The sequence below is a fragment of the Lichenostomus cassidix genome, chromosome 5 (genome assembly GCF_008360975.1).
Source record: "Lichenostomus cassidix isolate B80296 chromosome 5, HeHo_3.0, whole genome shotgun sequence".
Taxonomy (NCBI): domain Eukaryota; kingdom Metazoa; phylum Chordata; class Aves; order Passeriformes; family Meliphagidae; genus Lichenostomus; species Lichenostomus cassidix.
Window position 1 is genome coordinate 3,622,533 of NC_139486.1, and position 18,897 is coordinate 3,641,429.

At 40.7% G+C, this 18,897-nt stretch overlaps 1 protein-coding gene across 6 annotated transcripts in view; it reads left to right on the top strand.

Annotated features, from left to right (window-relative positions):
• Positions 1 to 18,897, top strand: part of PELI2 (pellino E3 ubiquitin protein ligase family member 2) — a 68,281-nt gene that overhangs the window by 37,030 nt on the left and 12,354 nt on the right. For 2 of the 6 annotated variants that reach the window (XM_085061016.1, XM_085061018.1), the window contains exons 3-4: positions 1,688 to 1,795; positions 17,233 to 17,334. In XM_085061016.1, coding sequence (XP_084917142.1) covers positions 1,688 to 1,795; positions 17,233 to 17,334 — 210 coding nt within the window. The remainder of the gene's footprint in view (positions 1 to 1,687; positions 1,796 to 17,232; positions 17,335 to 18,897) is intronic. The other 4 variants (XM_085061017.1, XM_085061019.1, XM_085061020.1 and 1 more) reach the window with 2 other exon arrangements.

Consider the following 18,897-nt stretch of genomic DNA (forward strand, 5'->3'; position numbering starts at 1 on the left):
TTTTCCTTGGTACTGAGGCCTTTTGCCACTGAAGGGAAAAATGTAGGATACATGCTGTTCTTTCATAGCTATGAATTCCTCAAAACTATTATTATTTTCCTTGGAAGCCAGTCTGAACAGAAAGTGTCAGTCACTGATCGGTGTGTCTGGCAGCACAGCACTGATGTGTCATCTCCTGGTGTCACCAATAAAATGAATCTTTCCTGGTCAGGACAGAATCTCATCTCATTTTTCTTGGAGTGTTTGCACTGGAGAAGCCTCATAGTAACAACTCAGCTTTTTTCCTGCAGGAGGAATGTCTGCCTTTTGTTCTTACAACTCCAGCGCATTGTTCTTTCCTGAATGCCTTCCCCACAAGCGCCGTGTGGGTTTTTTGTTTGTTTTTCTGCTAAAAATAAAAATCTTGAATTAATTTGTGAAACGGTGTTTGAACTTCCTAACAGAAGTTAGTCAGGTTGATGTGCAGTGAGACAAAGCTGCAATTATCTCTATCTTTGTACTCCCGTGGGGCTTCATTACTGCAGCTCCTCTCTCCCTGCTGCCGTGTCCCGGCAAGGTGAAGTTCAGCATTCAACAGACACAACAAATTATTATTTTCTGTCTGTGTAATATTTCATCCCTGCTGATGGAACATTTAACTGCCCTTTTTTTTTTTTTTTTTTTTTGCTGCTGTTGTAGTTACAGGAGAATCTGTGCAAGTTCAGACAGACCTTGTAGTATTGAAACCAACTCGTTTGATAGTGATGTGGTGAAAGTATCGACAGTTCTGCTGCATCAGCTCCTCCACTGCTATCAGCCACAGACAGGGACACTTCCAGCCCCAAAACAGCTTTAAACTGCTCTGTTTCTAATATTGCTTAATGTAATTTGACAGGCACGTAATGCTCTGACTCTTAAAGCCTCACGCTCTTAACAACAATTTCATGATGGACTAGGGTGGCTTTAAGCAGGCTTTCCTGAAGTTTTAGTTTGGCTGATCCAACCCTGAGGGCAAGTACTTAATACTTCAGACCCTCCAGACTGTTAGTTACACTTCATAGTAGCATTTCCTTCTTCAGGTAGTGCTTTGTCTTTTCATAGCACTTAAACCTCCTTTAATTTGACAGTTTTAGCTATCAGAGCTGAGGCTTGAGTGGCAGCACAAGACTGTAGTGAAGATATATTTTGTTATGGACACAAAAACTGTCTTACATTTGTACTTTTCCACTGCAGAAAATTGTCTCAGTTGCACACCTGATATTTCAAGATGCTTTAAATAATTTTTTAACAGATAAATGCTCTTTTTCTTGCTTATGTGTTTTAGTAGGACACAGTTCTTTTTCTACAGTGATATCTTTCCCTTGCAAGTCAGGGGAACTGAATAGTTTATTCATGCATTTATAACTCCTTGTTAAGGGAATGTCTATAGTATTTTGAAAAGAATGTACTTAAGTAGCTACCTGCAATTCACAGTGCTCTGTGCCTGGAGAGTGAGCGTTCGCTATTGTTCAATATTTATTTTTAGAAATAGCGGTGATGTGGAGAGGTCTATTCAAAATATTTTACTTAAAAGAGAGAATGTCAATATATAGATCTGGCAGGATGCAAATCCTGGCTTTCTCAGCAAGGAGAAGGGGAAAAAAAAAATGTACCAAGACCAGTGAGAATTAAATGCTCTGGTGTTGTGCATTTTTCTGTTGCATTTCAGTGGAAGCCGGATTTTATGAAGGATGACCCCAACATCCTGCAAGTGGGATTTGCCCCTGAGGTTGAAGAGAAGGTAGAGCACCCACGAGAAAAGTCTGCGGTGAGTGCGGTAAGCAGCAAGTGGGAGAAACCTATCTAGCAGCTTCTAGTCCTAAGAATTCCTTGCTTGCCTGCATGATAATGTAAGGAATCTGACATTTCTGTGACTTGCTGAGTGTAAATAAGATGTTGGTGTAATAAAAGATGCTTTGAGCAAGTGTGTGAGGAAGCAGTAAGGAGGAGTGGGGAATTCTCAACTATTTACCCTCCTGTTCAGGAGAGAGGAGTCCTAAATGCCATGATCAGTTCCTCATCCATTTGGGATAGATTGGATCCCTTTCCTGTAATGATGCATTCTCAGCTTGCTGGGAGCAGGAGGGAGCCTGGCTGTGCCTTTCCCAAAGATGTGGGCATGGCCAAGCTTGCCCAGCACCTCCCAGTGCCTTTTCATCCCTCTGCACACATTTGTCGCCTCTACTTGGGGCAAACAGCAGAACAGCAGGTGCCTGCTCACTGAAGGGTTATAAGGTGAGTCCTGGTAAATTGAGGCCTTCCTGGAAGAACCATTTTCTAAATGAGAGTGTTCCCAAAGATCCTAAGTGGCTAAAGAGAGAGGGCGAGAGCACCCGCTGGCTCTGTAATTGATTGCTGGAGTGAGAGCAGTGGGGAATTCCTGAAGAGCTTTAATGGGGCTCTGAGAGCTGGGAGGGTAAATGGGATAATGAGGGACCAGATCCGTGTGCAGGGTGGGAATTCCGTGCTGCTGAGCACTGCTGTGGAAAGGCAAAAATAGGGAAATGGAAAGGAGCTTTAGGTGATGCTATCTTTACTGTTATCAGCTGGCCATTAATTAATTTAAATCCCGGTAAATTGTTTGTGAAATTTAAATTCCTGAGCTGGTTACTGATGGGATTCTGTAGTTGTAAGCAATTTTCCAGCATTAAATGCATCACATGAAAGAAAACTTTAAAAAACAACAGAGGAAACTCCAAATAACAAACCCTACAAACTTCATTTGAGAAAGCTGGTCGCAGTTCAAGTGTCAGAAGGTAAATAAAATAAAACAGCTGCATGGAGTTGTCTGGATGGCTTGATGATATTTTTTTAAAAAAAACCACAATAGTTATAATTAACAATAACCGAAGTACTAGCAAAGTGAAATATTTGGGGAGTTTTATTGGGGCCTGTAGCTATTGCAGCAGGAACTGTGCCTTGGAAACCAGTTATCTCCAGTTGGTAAAAATAATGGATTTCTGGACTGGGATGAGCAGGGAACTGTGGAATTGAACAGTCTGCGTTGAGGAGGTTGCATTAACCAATCTTGTGCAGCTCTGCTGTCAAGTGTTCAGGAGGATTCTGAAATACTGGAGGGGATTCAAACAGGAGTAGCAAAACTGATTTGAAGAAGGGAATGGAGAGACTCTGCCTGGTATAGCAGCAAATGAAAACTGGCAGCTCAAATGAGCTATTCCACGAGTTAACTCCCCACAGCTACCCAAGAAACTGTGGCAGAAAGTGCCTCATAAATTTGTTTCTGAACTCCAGAAACTGCTTAGATATTTTCACTTGCTCAATGAAAGCTGAAGCTCTTTGAAGAAGTCTGGTTTGCTTTTAATTTAATGTGTTTACACGTAATTTGTTGACAAAATCAAATTTGCATGAAGGAGATTGAAATATCTTAGCCACTTAAACCAATATGGGGGACAATGGGATGACTTTGGAAAAGAGCTGCCATGGGGGAAATTTTACTTGATTAAATAATTCAGAATTTTAGAAAAATATAAGTTGCCATTTCTGTAAGTGCTCTTTTGGAGAAAATATGAAGTCTGCAAAAATATTTGGTTATTCTGAAGCAGGTATTCAGTGTTGTCTTTAGGGTCTGGGTGGAGGGTGAGGTGAGTTTGTATCCCAGTAACTGCAGGGTTATGAGAATGGTGGAAAATATTCCTGTGTGCTGTAGCAGTCACTGTGTGCAGTGTGTGAAATGGGAGGGTAATGGCTGTTGTAAAAACAAATTAGGGCTGTTTGTGAGTAAATGCCAAAATGGAGCCTTTTTTTTTAATTTTTTTAAGGTGTAGAAAATGATGGTACTTCTAGTGAGAGGACAGTCTCTGTGTACATAATGTGGGGGAAAAAAAAACAAACAAACCTGAGAAGTGTTAGTCTGGGAAGATTAAAGGAAGATACCATCTTTAGAGCCCATATGTGATTTGTAGCTCAGCTCTGTCTGCAGGGAAGGGGCTGAGAGCTCTGTGCCTTCATGGATGCAGGGAAAACCCTCTCAGCTCCTTTTGTTCCTGCTGCTTCATTAGGCAAAGCAGATGTGAGATTTAAGGGATTATTTGCTGCTCTTACAGAGGCTCAACAACAAAATCCAATACCAAAAAGCCTCAAACTCGAGTTTATATTTCGTCTGGGGAATTGTAAATTTGGAATGATGCTGTATGGAGTATAAAATGTAGTTTATAATCAACCACAAGTTTTGGTTTACAGCTTCTGTGCCATCATTTAAAATCCCTGTTATCCACTCTCCCTGACCTGACTTAACAGTCAGAGGGCAAATCTCTTGAGTGGAAATAATTTTACATCAGTTGCCACGTACAGAAATGAAAAGGTCAAAATGAGATACTGTGATAAAAGGTGTTCTGAATTACCTATTACATGTAATAGCTGTATTAATAATAATAGTAGAGGTTGAGAGAGCAGGATAGGTTAATGTAGCTGAATAAAACACCTTTTAGTTGTGAAACATTTTCTACATATTACCTTGCTTGTTAAAGAATACATGTCATTATCCCAGAGATTTAATAAAATGTTGGAAGGTCAATGCAAAAATGAATGTTTTGATAGGACAAGATATACTGAGCAAGTCATGCTGCAGGTGGGGAGTACATTCAGTGATTGAGACACTCAAACCCTTCCTTCTATGTTCATAGAGCTTGAGAAGTTCTGCTGCAGTTTTCTGAAAGGAATTCTTTAAGTAAAGCCAACTATTTGTGTACAATTTGTATGCAAAAAGAATTTTTGTGTTGGCACTGCACTCTGTGGTCTGCATTTCTTCAGCATGGCTGTGCTATTAAGTTCTTGTTTTTAAGGATCAGTGAATCTGTACCAGCTTGTTGGGTGGTTGTTAGAAAAATGGGTAAGTTTTTTCGGTTATAATTATATTAAATGTGAATTTGAATATACTCTTCATTTATATTGACTTTGAAGAGATTATCTTTTTGGATTTCCATTTATTATATTTGCTCTAAAAATATGTAAGCTCTTAATTATGGTTTTTTAATCTGACATTTGATCTGGATTGCCATTTTCATCTGTTGTCTTTAATTAGGCTTCCTGCTGGGTTTTGTAGCTTTACAGTTCATACCTTGTGAAAGAATCAATTGATTTCTGTGTAGATTCCCACGTTTACTATTCTTAAATTACTTTCCTAGCTCAGCAGAGTGGTGACAGAGTTCTTGCAATTTGATCTTCACAGCCACTGCTGTTTATTTTAAAAAAAAGACGACTCATGATTTTTCTACTGCCTGCATTAGATGATTTGATAATTTATTTGTAGACAATATTTGCTCCAAGGAGTCACTGGAGCTGCTTTTTAATTCACTCACCCACAGCTGACTTCAGTGCCATTTGCACAATGTCTTGGGGATACCTCTGGATACCATCCAGGTATTCCAGAAGTGCACAGGAATTTGGCTTACATTCCACCCAAAGCCTTGTGATTTCAATGTTTCTAATTTTATATATGTAATACATGTTTTCCAAATCGTGTAACAACTGTAATTAGCTATTTGGTCAAGAGAGTGTAAAGGGCAGGTGAGTTTGGAGATGAGGGTGAGTGCAGAGGAAAGGGACAGTGGAATGATTTAGATGATTCTGGGATTTATGGGGCAGCTCTCTGCAAAGTCAAAATGGGGGTTTTGTCAGAGAGTTGCAGAAGGGAAACTTTTTTTCTTCTTATCTCGATCATAAAAATGATGGGTGAGTAAGCAATGATCTCTTGAGCTGTGTGAGAAATGTGCAATGCTGTTCCAAGTCCTGCTCTCAGTAAACCTGTAAAATTGTGGGGAGTGAAGTGGTTTGACAGATGTCAAATACTGCTATTAAAGCTCTCAGGAGCATCCATGTAAATGTATGGATTTTCCTTGAATTAAGCAATAATATTGAATGCATTTATCATCTTTATTGTGGGCAGCCTGGTAGTGCTGTTTGCTAAATACCCTGAACTGTCATGAGACTGGGATTCAAAGCTCTGCCACGAGAAGAATCAAACACAGCAAAGATTTTCCTGCTTGTTAAAACCTGGCTCCAAGAACTGATTGAAGAAATCAAGTAGTTTAAGACACCAAATCAAAAACATGGTTTAAATCAGTTAATACTGGGAAACACAATTAATTTTTATGTAAAGAACTCCTACCCAGGCATGCTGTGGGGGGAAAAAAAGGTCCTTGAAGTGCTTTTTCCTGTATGTAATTTCATAAGCCTGTTCTCCACATAAATGTGGGCTGCTTTATCCTAGGAAGCACTGGATATTCTATAACCCTAATTAAAACTGTGCCTTATTTAAACTGTGGGCCTGCTAAGTGCATTGTGTCATTATTTAATATTGTTTCTCAGTGTCTGTTTCATTCAATATAAAGCCCCAAATCCCATCCACCACTGGGTTCTGTATTTTTCATAGAAATAGTGACATATCCTGTAATTTTGCTCCTGCAACTCTAATCTTGTGCTCTACCTTTTTTATTTTTAAAAGAATCTTTTTTGACTGTGTGTGTGTTCAGATAATTTGGGTCTTACTACTAAAGGTACATTGGGGAAAAAAATGTGTTAATATGGGATGGAGTTCTGCTGTGCTTCAGTCTGAGACAGCCTGTTCTGGAGAGGGGCAAAGCAGGTCATATCAGTGGTAAAATCATGTCGTGTGAAGTGCAGAGCTTCTGATGAGCTGTTCTCTTATCTGACATTACATATGAATAGAAAGCAAGTTGCCTGTAAAGCTTGCTTTAAATTTTAATAAACTGCAGAAAAGATAAGTGGTAATTTCCTGATGTGGATGCATCTAGCACAGCCTGCTAAAACCCAAATTCCAGGATCATAAATTTTAAAACGAATCTTTGCGGCTTGAATTTTTAAGCTAGCGTGATAGATTTAAATTTTAGGGAAATAAATTTCCCTTCCTCTCCTCTGTCTGTATCAATCTTCCTGAAAAACGGCAGAAGATTCGAATTTGAGAACACAATGAAAATAACAGGAATGGAGACCAGTAGAGGCGACTAATCCTCTAATTACTTTCTCTGAACACTGGGAATTGGGCTGCAGAATATCCTTCAGTACAATCTAAAGTAAGCTAAATTTATTCCATTCCGAAGCTATAAAGGGAGGAATTTTGCTACCAACTCAGAATAGTAATGGGCTGTGGTGGTCTTTATCTGATAGGAGGGAAGCAGATGTGGCTGCTCTGTCAAACGCCTGTCTGCAGACTTGAATTTTCCCGGCTGTTAATTGCCCTGTGCTCACCTTTTCACACCCTGGGGTTTGAAATGTAACTAAACAATTCCGTGATTTTATAAACCATGAGGTAGAGCTCTCTGCTCTGGGCACAGGGGCTGAGGATGTGGCACATTTACAACAGGGACTGTTTGTGTTGGACTCTCCTGTAAAAGTTCTTTTTGGCTCCACACTGATATCAAAGCTTTTTAGTGGTAGACATGACCTGTATTTTGGCTCAAGTGCTCTCAGACAGTTCTTTTGTGCTTGCTTTGCTCAGCAGTGTGCTGTTGATACTGAAATTTCCCCCAATCCATTATTTCACACTGAAGTTTAGTAAATACACAAAGATGCTGAAGTTTAAATGTGTGGCTTTCAGCTGAACCTCCCTGTACTGATGTTGATTGTGTTTTGTGAACCTCCTGGTAGCTTGGACAGTAACATTCTTGGAGTAACACTCAGGGACAAAACATTCTGTGGTAAATGAATCCTAAATTTGGTTGTAAGCACTTTGTTGTAGTTCTGGTGAGTGACTTAGAATGGAATTTGTAAATTGTTGCTTTCTTACTGTCTTCCTCAATTTGCAAGGTGGAGAGGCACTGCCAGGTCCCTCATGCTCCCAGAGCTGTGACATCTCCTGGCTGCAGAGATTGTCTTTTTTTTTTTTCTCCCTTGGATAATTTTAAAAGGTTTGGGAACCAGCCTTGTTTTCAGTTCTGCACAGCTTCAGAGACAGCACCAGAGGGGTTTACAGTCACTTACATTTTGAAATGAGCTTGGCAACTGCACATCTGGTGAGCAAAGCTCCTTGCTTCCCACTTGTTAGCAAGTTGATTTTTCGACTCCCGTGCAGCACGTAAATCAGGATTTAATTCTGACTGCTGTTTAGTGTATTATCTTGTTGACTTAAATCACTTAAGTAGCTCAGTTAAACACAGTTCAGAGTGTGTGTGTGTGTTCAAATACACTAAGTTGTGTATAAGGATTGTGAGTAAGGTCTTGAACTTTGCACAGGAAGATGCTTGGCACTGTGTATAAATGAGAATTGGAAAGGTTAGGAATACTGTGTTCACTGTGTGTTGTAGGGCTAGAGAAACCCAAAGTGATATTTTTCCACATGCAAGATTTGGGCTATTTACTTGTGATAGTGAGCTGAGAGGTCAGATCATCCCTTTCATCCCTGTAGGAGACAAATCCTACAGATTTACCTGTCTTGTGCGTTTTGCCCTCAAAACTTTCTTGCAGTAAGGATGCTCTGTTTGAAAGGTGGGCTTAACATACTTTTCCCAAGAGCTTCTGTCAAGAATAGGTTAACTTGGTTCAAGCACCAGCTGAACTACTCTACAGAATATTTTTTTGTTGTTGTTGTTGAAAGTCTCCACAGAGGAAATTGCTACAAAGTCCATTTTGCAATGACTTGTTGCAGTTCCTCTAGGAATCCCAGACCAGTAAAAAGACCCTGATTGCTTTTGGGTTTGTTCTGTCAAAGAGTGCCTTCTCTCAGGACAAAATTCCATAGTGTGATTTCTAGAAAGCAGCTTCTGTCCCTTGATGGGCTCTATAAAATGTAACTGCTTTCTAGAAGCACTGAATGGCTTTTTGGCAAGAGGAATTTGCTTTTTTTTTCCCCCCCTCTTGAGAGAGTTTTGTGCAGCTGCTTAACAGGTCTGTTAAGGTAACTGTCTGGAGAGTCTTTGGCTGCCTTAATGTAAAACTGACTCGTGTCAGATGCAGTTTATAGTTTCAGGGAGCTGTGGAATGATCTGCAGCTTCTCCTGGTGTTATTATGTGCTCTCCTTTGGCAGGCAGGCACAGCTTGGTGCTCAGGGGTGCTTTGATTCACAGAAGCATTCACTGCTGATGAGCCAAGTGTACAAATCTTTCAGTCTGTGTATTGATAGAAGCCCTTGAGGGGACTTTATCACTATATATTTTTTTTGTCTGGCTTTTAGTTAAGGATTCTAATTTGTGGCTATTTTGTGTGCTTGGCATACCCAAATACATGAGTGTAGCCAGGCATCTGCTGCTTTTGTTCCTGATGTGTATAAATGAATTGTAGACTCTTGGCACCAGAATGTTCAGTTACAAACACTGTTGCGTCCTTCTCTAATTACTGATATTTTTGTGGGTGTGTCAAGAGTTTTGGGGATGTGATCCAGCTGCAGTGACAAAATCATGTTTATGCCTTCATGTTGAAATCTATAGGCTTGTAGCTTTCCCAGAGAAATCCTACCCTTAGGGAATTAATGCCAGGAGTTTTGGGGTCAGAAGTTTTGCTTTCCAGAAAGTCACACACATCAGGGAAGGTCTCACTGGTGTCCAGAAGATTATTTTAATAATTTGGTTGTAATCTATATTGACAGGTATATGGAAATCTAACCTATAATACAGTGGGGGATCTCCATATCATCTGTAGTGATCAGTTGAGACAATGAAAAGAGAATCCCTGCTGGAGTAAATGAGAAGTAGTGGGACTTTTTTTAGTATGGATAAGTTATTGTTGACTGCCAATTAAAAAATGCAAAACATCCAGAAATATGCACGTGACAGTCTGATACAACAACACTTAAGGTCTCCTATCAAACAGATGAAACTCTGCACAGGACAATGAAAACCAGAAATGTCTTCTGAGTCTCCAAAGCGGGTGAAATGAGTCCTCAACACAGATTCCCAGCAGAGAACTGCAGAGCAGCTGTGATAGAAAGTGTCACAGCAATGTGCAGGCACTAATGTGTCCAGAGGAGCATTCTGGATTTTGGGAAGGATGGTTTATGCTTTGGGTAGTTGATGTGTCTGACACTGCTGCATCTTCATGTGATGCCTCTGATCTGCCTCTAGCTCTGGTCTGCTTGGGGGAGGAAATTTGACTAAAGGAGGAAAAATACAGATGATTTCAAAGATGGATGAGAGATCAGTTGTGATATAATGTTACTGACTATGGACAGAAGAAAATGGAAGGAGAGAAGAAAGATTTTAAGGTTAGAGAAGTGAAAAGGTGAGATTGGAAGGAAGATGATTCATAGGTTGATTCTGTAAAGTGTTTGTTCACAAGCACCAAAGTTGGTGATTTACAAAGCAAGTCCTGAGCTACTGCATCATAAAGTTGGTGCCTGTTGGTATAAACTGGTGTCTACTTCGAGCTGCTTTTACTTATGGGAAACAACTTGGATTGCTTTGCCAGAGCTGGTCAGGAGTTCTAGGTAGGAGGTAGGACTCTGATCTAGTCAGCATCTGCAAAAATGATGGTTTGGACCCCTAACTTCAATCTGTGCAATTTCACCAACACCACTGTGCATTTTGAAGATGTTTTGAGTAGTTGCTTTTGTTTGAGGAGCAGCTTACTCTACATTCTTCTCTGGAAAAGCAGAGTACAGCCAAGTGTCTTATCAGGCCTGACATAGCTTTACAGTAGCTTATCTAGGAAAACTTTTTCATTTCTGCCTCCTTCCTTGTTGCAATACCCAACCAGAGAATTAGGGAATAGCATGTTTTGAAGCTGCCTCTCTGGAGGCTGTGTGTGGTATTGGCTGGTTGTCTGAAACAACACAGATTCAGCAAATGGAGAAAATGGTTTAACATCTGCCTGTTGAGTTGATAAATGGGGAGTTGCTCGAGTGGCAGCACACAACCCCACATGTGCACTTGGAGCAGATGGCTTTGATGTGTGCTGGAGACAAATGTGCTGTCCCTTCTGCCACCTCCCACCTCCAGCCTCAGCAGGAAAGGGTGCACAGAACAAACCTGTGAGTCCTTCAAAATCCATAAAATCTTGAAGTGTAAATAAACCACACTCTGCTGACTTGTTTCTGTGTAGTCACTGAGCCTTGAGGTTGGGGGGTGATCTGTATTCAGTAAGTTGAAATGGGGTGGGTGACCTGTCATTTGCATGTGTCAACTCCTTCATTGTGCCAGGGATTGCAGACATTGCCACATGTAGGTCATTTCAAAGTGACAAAATTTAATTTCTTTATGGTGGCACATTTCCTTCCCTGCATGCAGTTCCTGGCTCTCAGTCTTTTTTTGGCCATTTCCTAACACTCATTTAGCTGTCAAGAGAATATTGACAGCTGAAGTATTAGAGACAGACAAGGTGTTAAGATTGGTATTTCAGAAATGACTGCATAGATGTTGTTGCAGTTGTAATGTAGACAATTGTTTATAAGGAAAGGGAAAAACATGGAAGAATTTGCTTGTATGGAGCTGTGCAGGAGGCAGATGCAGAGTTAAAGAGCTGGGCAGTGGTTCTGGTTGGTACAGATATTTCAGCCTCTCCTACATGAAACCCATAAGGTTTCCATAATAATGTGTCTTTGCAGAAGGCTGTAGGAAAATTACAGTATGTATATAATAGCTGTATCAGTAGGCAGAGGTCAGTGTAAATGTATTGAAATGTCGTGTTAGAGAAGCAGTAATTCTGGGCAATTACTGATAGGCTTAAGTTGAGACAGGGTAAAACTGCAAACAGTCTTTAGCTAATGTTATATGAATTGGCATTTGTCTTCATTTGCTGGGAAACTTTCCAAGTGGACACACTTTTCTGATGTGGGTGAAATATCAGTGGCTCATGCTGATGAGCTTTTGTTATGTTTTCTTACGATAACTCAGAGTCTGCTGGCTCTGGCAGTCAGTCTGTCCAAAAATCCACTGGAAATGGGATGTGTTCTTCGCTTTTGAAGGCTTCCTTCCTTGCTGGCTGAAGCTTCCTTTTAAGTTGCAAGATCTTTTGTCTGACATCCCTGAGTGTTTCTTGTGTTCTCTTTTTATAAAAGCAATGGAAGGCCTGCAGCCAAGTCCGAAAGCATTTAACTCATGAAGGCTCTGCTGTCATTAATTTTAAACACGTCACTGTGGTGTCGGTCAGCCTGACTACCAACAAAGAAAACTAAAGTGTTCCCATAAATCATTTTATTGTCCTAATCCAACCTAATTAACTAAACTAAAACTCCTGTTCTGATGAAGCAGCCCTTCCTGTGAGACATCTGCCTCTTTCTTAATGGATTTGAGCTTTTATTTCTGCTGTAGTGCCCAAGAGTTGGTGACCGTAATAACGTTAAGTCCCTCTTGCCATCTTTGGGGAGCTCACCTGGCACAAGGGAATGGCTAATTTTAAATTTCCAAATGCAGAGATTTTTTTGTTTCATTCCTTGGAAACATGGTTTGCAAGCCAGGAGGAAGCAATAAAGTCTGTATTTCTAGAAGTGGATTAGACTTGTTCCCCGCAAGCTTTGCAAGCAGCAGCCTAAAGGCTCTGAGAATTTTGGGATCTGCTTCTGTAGTTCATTGACACGCTCCTGACACGGAAGGTTTGACTTAATAGTGTTAAGTTGATGTAATCATGCCGTGAGCTCCTGACCTGTTCTTGAACTGTGGGGCTGGAGGTGACTGAGGGGAATGAGCAGCCCTGTCAGTGTGCAGGGCTTTGCTGTGCCACACCAGGATATGATCCTAGATAAGGAACATCTGGCTGAGGAAAGACAAATTCAGTGTAGGAGACAGAGGTGGAAAATCTGACTAAAGAGCTGTCTCTGCTTTCGGGGATAATCTGTTGAAGATCTGTTAAGTTTTAGTTTTGTTCCCTCCTTTTTCTGTATCATTGCACTAAGAAACGCTGGTTTTAAATGTAACCCTTAGATATTCTTATTCCCTTTATCTATGAGGTGATTTTATGTGGGGTGAAGGAATTCTATTTTCTCATTTCTTGAAATGATTATAGAGCTGATAGCATCCACCTTTCCAGGGGAGTGAGTGGAGAGCAAAGAATTCAGATGGACTGAGATATTCAGGGGCTGGCAGAGTTGCAATGTTGCTGCTGGGAAAGCAGACTCTGTTTGATCTCTATTTGATCTTGGCTCCTCTGAGACCTGACAGATTTGTAAGTCGTAGCCTTTAGCTGCTGCTTTGATTGTGAGGGCAAAGTGCTGGAACGACGTTTTGTTCTCAAAACGGAGAGAAAAGGAGCAGGAATGAAAAAGTGTGTGTAAGGAGGCAGGGGAGAAACCAAGGCCAAGTGTAATTCCAGCCAGCAGGAAGGATATAACTGGAAATCTGAGCTTCTAGCAAAGTTGAAAAATAAAAAAAAAAAAGAGTATTTGCTTAGGCTGTGTTATTGTGGGAGTGAGGTCATGTTCACTCTCTGATTAAATAGGGCAGTTTTAACCCAAAATCACTGGAACACAAATCTTGAGATAATGGGGGGAGCTGTGGGGTTTGCCTTGAGCAATGGGGAGGAGTCTTCCTGCTCAGCTTAATTGGCTCAACACACAGTGAGGCTTGGAGCCTCCACCTGGAAAACCCCATGGAGATGGGTGGATTGCTGTGCAAACACAAGCTCTGTCTTGGAAAGGTGCTGGGGAAATCTGTCCCTTCATACCACGTAGAATTTGGCACATCAGGATTCCCTTATTGCTTTTGTCTGGTGTTTGTGTTCTTTAAAATCCCTCAGCCCCACTGTGGATGTCCAAACTCACAGTGGAATTATTCTGGAAAAACCTCTTGCTTCTGTTAGTTGCTCCCCCTGTTCCTCTCCAGGATTTTTCCTCAGTTCATCTCCACTTTGCTCTCTGTTTCCTCCAAAAGGAGTTACTTGATCTTGGCAGCTGAAGTCATCCAGCCTTTATCTTCCCCCCCAGCATTCCTGCTGGGCAGGAGGTGGGATGTGCTGTGGTCAGCCTGGAGCCACATGGTTTGGGTTGGCTTTGGTAGGCTCAGGCTGTGGATGTTAGGAAGGTTTTCCAGCATTTCTATCTGTTGGAAGCTAATTCCGGTTGTTTTTTCTTCCTATTCAATTGATAATTTTAAGAATTAAACCTTTAAGAACCTGAAAGATAAGAGCAAACTGCTCAAAGGAAGCTCAGGGAAGTGTAAAGGAGCCCAAAATGCTGGAAGTGCCTGAAGGGAGATTTCTCTTCCATGGCCACTCAGGTGAAACCACAATCCTCGGATTTATGGTTGGATTTGATGATCTTAAAGGTGGTTTAGAACCAAAATGATTCTACAATTCCACTCACTCAAAAGCTTAGTGGATTCTAAGAAAAAGCTTTGAAAATACCCATTATTACTCTGGTGGATCTTGGCAGCCTTGGGGTTGAGGTGAAGAGACAGAGGGAAAGTTCAGTGTAAGATTCTTATTCTTCCTTGTCCTGTTTCCTGCCTGGAAGGTGGACATGGTGTTGTCCAGCCTGAAACTCTGAATTTATCTACCAGAACTTGTGAAGCAGCTGTAATTCTTGTGGGAGTCAGGGCTTTTCTCACGACTTCAGTTGCTCCACCAGGGCAGTTATGTGACAGCATCAAGGAGTTTGAGGGGGAAATCCTGCTGACAGGAAAAACAGGCTGGAAATTGGAATGCTAGAAGCAGGAAAAAGGCAAACTCACTATTTTGGTTGCTACAAACCAGATTTAAGGGGTTTGGTGCAATCAATCTTCAGGCTTCTTTTTGTGGAAATGTGGTTCTATAGTTCCTCAAGCAGTCAAAATCCTTTCTGATTTCAGCTGTGTCTGCATTCCACTCACAATAGTGTTTTATTAGGATAATTCCACTGTTTTGTGTAGTTCCTAAAATACTGTTACTTTTGGTTTTGTTTGTTTTTTTTTTCTTGGAAGTGGCCAATTGCTTTGCAACCAGCACTTAAAATGCCTGCAGAGTGTTTTTGAATTGGAGCAACAGGCTGTGAAAGCACACAATTTGAAACATTTCTCATCATGTTCTTGGCTTTTTCCAAAAACGATTACACAATTCCAGGAAATTAAGTGTAGCGTTTCTTCACTGAAAATAACTGGGTATAAATAGTGGAAAACAAAGAGGGAGGGTAAGCAGATGAGGAAAAAAGTTGGGAGGGGAAAGGAGAACACAGAGAAAAGAAGAAGGTTATGTCCTACCCTGGAATTTGAGAGGACACACTGACCCTGGTCAGTATTATTAATATATCTAAGCACTCTGTAGGCGTAGGGCACGACCTTACTCAGTAATTCAGGAAGTCCTCCTATTTCCCTCCTTGTTTTTTCCGTCAGACCTTAAAACTTTCAGCTTGGGTTCTCACCAAAGCTTCCACTTGATCCAGCAGTTTCTCTGTCAGGAGCATGAGCTTGGGGCACACATCCCTGCCTGGGAATTTTGCCTGCTTGCTGGTGGTCAGTGCTGCCCAGAGTGGCTGGAGCTGCAGCCAGGATTGTCACCTTGACAGCTTGTCCTCTGTTGTATCCCAGCTGCAACAGTTTTGTGGAAATGAGTGAAATCTTGTGTGTAAAAGCTATTGCTTTCTGATGTTTGAAATGGTGATAATAATATGGTTATAAGCTGATTATTGCTATATTAAGTTTGAAACTTAGGATGTTAGGGGTCTCCTGATTATCCTTAATTTCTTTTATATTCTAGGAACACCTGAGACCTGCCCAGGGCTTGAGGTCCCTTTCTTAGCTGTCAAATAGGCACAGAGGAAAAACTTTTCAGACCAAACCGCAGCTCAGTGTCCTGGCAGGTCACAGTGTTCATGACTTCATCCAAATTGCATCTTGGAGCCATTTATTCTTGCAACATACTGTGTGCCAGTGTAGTGGTTACTACAAAACACTCTAAATAATCTGGGAAATTCAGAATCTGCCTATTGCTGATTACCAAGTGTGTTTACATCACTTTTCAGCTGTTACAACTCCTAGACTTTATCTTCCAAGTTTTGTTAAAAGCTTTATTGCAGAAAAAAAGTATTGGGAAAGGTCCTCTTGGCTGATCCTGGAATGGTTTGGTGGGAAGGGAATTTAAAAATTATCCAGTTCCACCCCTCTGCCATGGGCAAGGACACTTTCCACTAGATCAGGTGCTAGAGCCTCCAGCAAGAGGCATGTTGTAAAAGCAGTCTCTGCTGCTGTAAATGCATGAGGTTTGCAAAAAACAATTCTTCCATTATGTGTTTTCAATAATTCTCTCTCTCTTAATGTCAAATACTCTTGCTAACCCTTAGTAGGCTTTTAGTATGCACATAGATGTTTTTAATACCTCCAGCATTCAGAAGGATTTTTAATGATTTGTTCAATAATTGATGTAGCTTTGGCATAATTTAGGCTTTTGTGAGAGATGGCAGGCAGATGAGTAGAATATATTTAGTTGTTTAGTTTAATCATCCTTATCTGTGAATTCTGTAGGTGAAAAGCAATATGAAGGAATGGAGCAAGTGAGAGAACCTCTTGGAGAAAATCATCCCCTTAGCTGAAAACTGGAGAAAGCTTTAATTAACCTATTAATTCATTGCTTAAGTGTCTGCAAAGTGTTTCCTGAGCCGTAACAGTCATTACCTTCCAGAATTGTGTGTGGTTATATGGACCTTTATATTTACATCTATTTCCCTGTTAGCCAAGAGATTCAGCTTCTCAGCTCATTTCCCTCAATGTTGGTAAGACAAAGCAGAAAACAGGAGCTGTCCTCTTCTTGTCTTGTTTTAAATACTGAAATACTGATTAGTCTTTGATGCTAAATCCATATCTATAGACACCAGTTTACTTTGACAGGTACTGAGAAATACCCTTTAATGAGCAAAAACACATGGAAAGTGTTTGGGTTTTGTCACCACTTATATAAAATTGCTGGGCTTTTTCTGATATAACCAGAAATGTATTGAACAGTAATGATATCCCTGAAATCCTGGCTTTTAACTGGAAATCAGTTCTATTGGTCACTTGCTTCAAAAACAAACAAGCCAAAACTCCCTGAACTCCAGGTCTTTGCTAGGGTACAAGTTGCTGCAAGGGTTAGGAACTGAATAAAATGTCAGAGAAAAAAGGGTGTTTGGAGTCTAAAAATGGTAAGCATTGGGTACTTCTGAACTAGAAACAAAGAAGTGCAGCTTGGGGTTTTCCATTAAAAACAAACCAAAAAATCCTATTGTGTGTGTTTACCCATCCTTGTAATAACATGTTACGATACACTGCTTTCCTGATCATAGCAAAGGTGTAGCAAAATGAATTTGATTACAATATTTTTGTCTGTAATAGACCTCTTTTTTTTTTCTTTTTTTTATTCACCAGGCAATCAGCTCGAAAGGTCATCACAGTATCTCTTTCACATTATCCAGAAGCCAGACAGTTATAGTAGAATATATTCATGACAAAGATACAGACATGTTTCAGGTAAGGCTCTGAAATACTTGGATTGTTTTTTAAAAGCAACATATGGAAATCCCAGTTCTGCATTATCCTCTGGGTATTCTCTGGGATCTGTGGGATTTCCATGGTCTAACCCAGCTGCATTAATAATGGGAGCACTTGGAAATTTTGCATTATTCTGCTCTTTGCAAACCCACACCAGCATCTGTTAATATTCTTAGTGACTTAGTGCTTTTAACTGTACTCTGCTTTTTCTCCAAAGACAAACAGTACTGGAGAGAAAAGTGTGCTCTGTTTGGATTCATGAATGAGCACAGAATTGCACCCACCAGCCTCCAGTTAATCACTGGAGTGAAAGGGAAGTGGAAGGAGTAGGACATGGGATGGGCAAGGAGGAAGGTAAAAGGGAAGGTCAGGAGGGGAATGTGGGAGCTGTGCAGTGGGGGAGACAAGCCAGTGATAGGATGATGAGCTGTTCTGTGGGGTGTGCACATCTCTCAGGTGGTGTAGGCACTGGGCTGAGTCTCTCTGAGCTCCCATCTATTATCCAAAACATGCTCACTGCCCCCTGTATGCATTTGTGGTTTTCTGCATCATTTAACATTTTGGTAACCTGAGTGATTTGCTCATGCCATGGTTATTTTTATGTATAATAAGAGGGAGCAGAAATCCTGTGCAAACTTAGACTTCAGACTTGGGGAACCCAAACAGGGACAACCTTTTTCATTTTAGACTTATCAGATCTGTCTTGTCTGTGACCTGTAATTAGAGCATCTCACCATGAATTGTTATCCCTCCACATTCAGCCTTTCATATTTAGAAGGGTCAGCAGTTGAGTGCTGTTGACAGAGGAGGAAATAGCTCTTTGGAGATGCCTTTGCTTCTCTTGACTTCTGTGTTTTGCTCTATATTAAATTTTCCCAGTGTAACTGAAACTATCAGGTCCAAATAGGAATTGATTAAAACCCAGTCTTGTTCATTTGCTGCAGAATGAAGGATTGAGCAGCCAGGGTGAACTGAAATGGGTTTTTCTGTGTTGACTAGGGAAAGAAAAATGTAACCAATCCATTGGGGTTACTGTGTGATACTTGTTTAGCTCTTGAGTAGCTCCAGTGAAGTTTTTTCCCTGGATTTAAATTTTGAAAAACCATTTTTGAAGGCTGGATTTTTTTTCTCCCTTCTTGAGTGCGGTAAAAAAATGAATAAAGAATTACAGAACAGCTGCTTTTCTGGGCATATTTTATAAACAGCTGTTGCATAATGTCCTAATGGTGGGTTCAGCTTTTATTGGGGGGGATGAGAGACTGTTTCAGTCTCAGGAGGTGTAGAGCCATTAGATTTTAATTATTCTCATGAATCTGTTGGAGAAAAGTTACTTGAGGATGTTTAGTGCAGCCCTGTGGTACATGGTGACAAATTTCATGTCTGTTGAGCCACAGAGTAGTTTCATTGTTGGTCAAGCATCACTTGAATAGACAATGCTTGGAGTTTGCTGGTTTCTTTTCCAATGTGTGTTCTTGGCTTGTGTAGGATGTGGAATTTGAAAAGGGAGGGATAATGCCTGCACCACAGGATTATCCTGAGCCT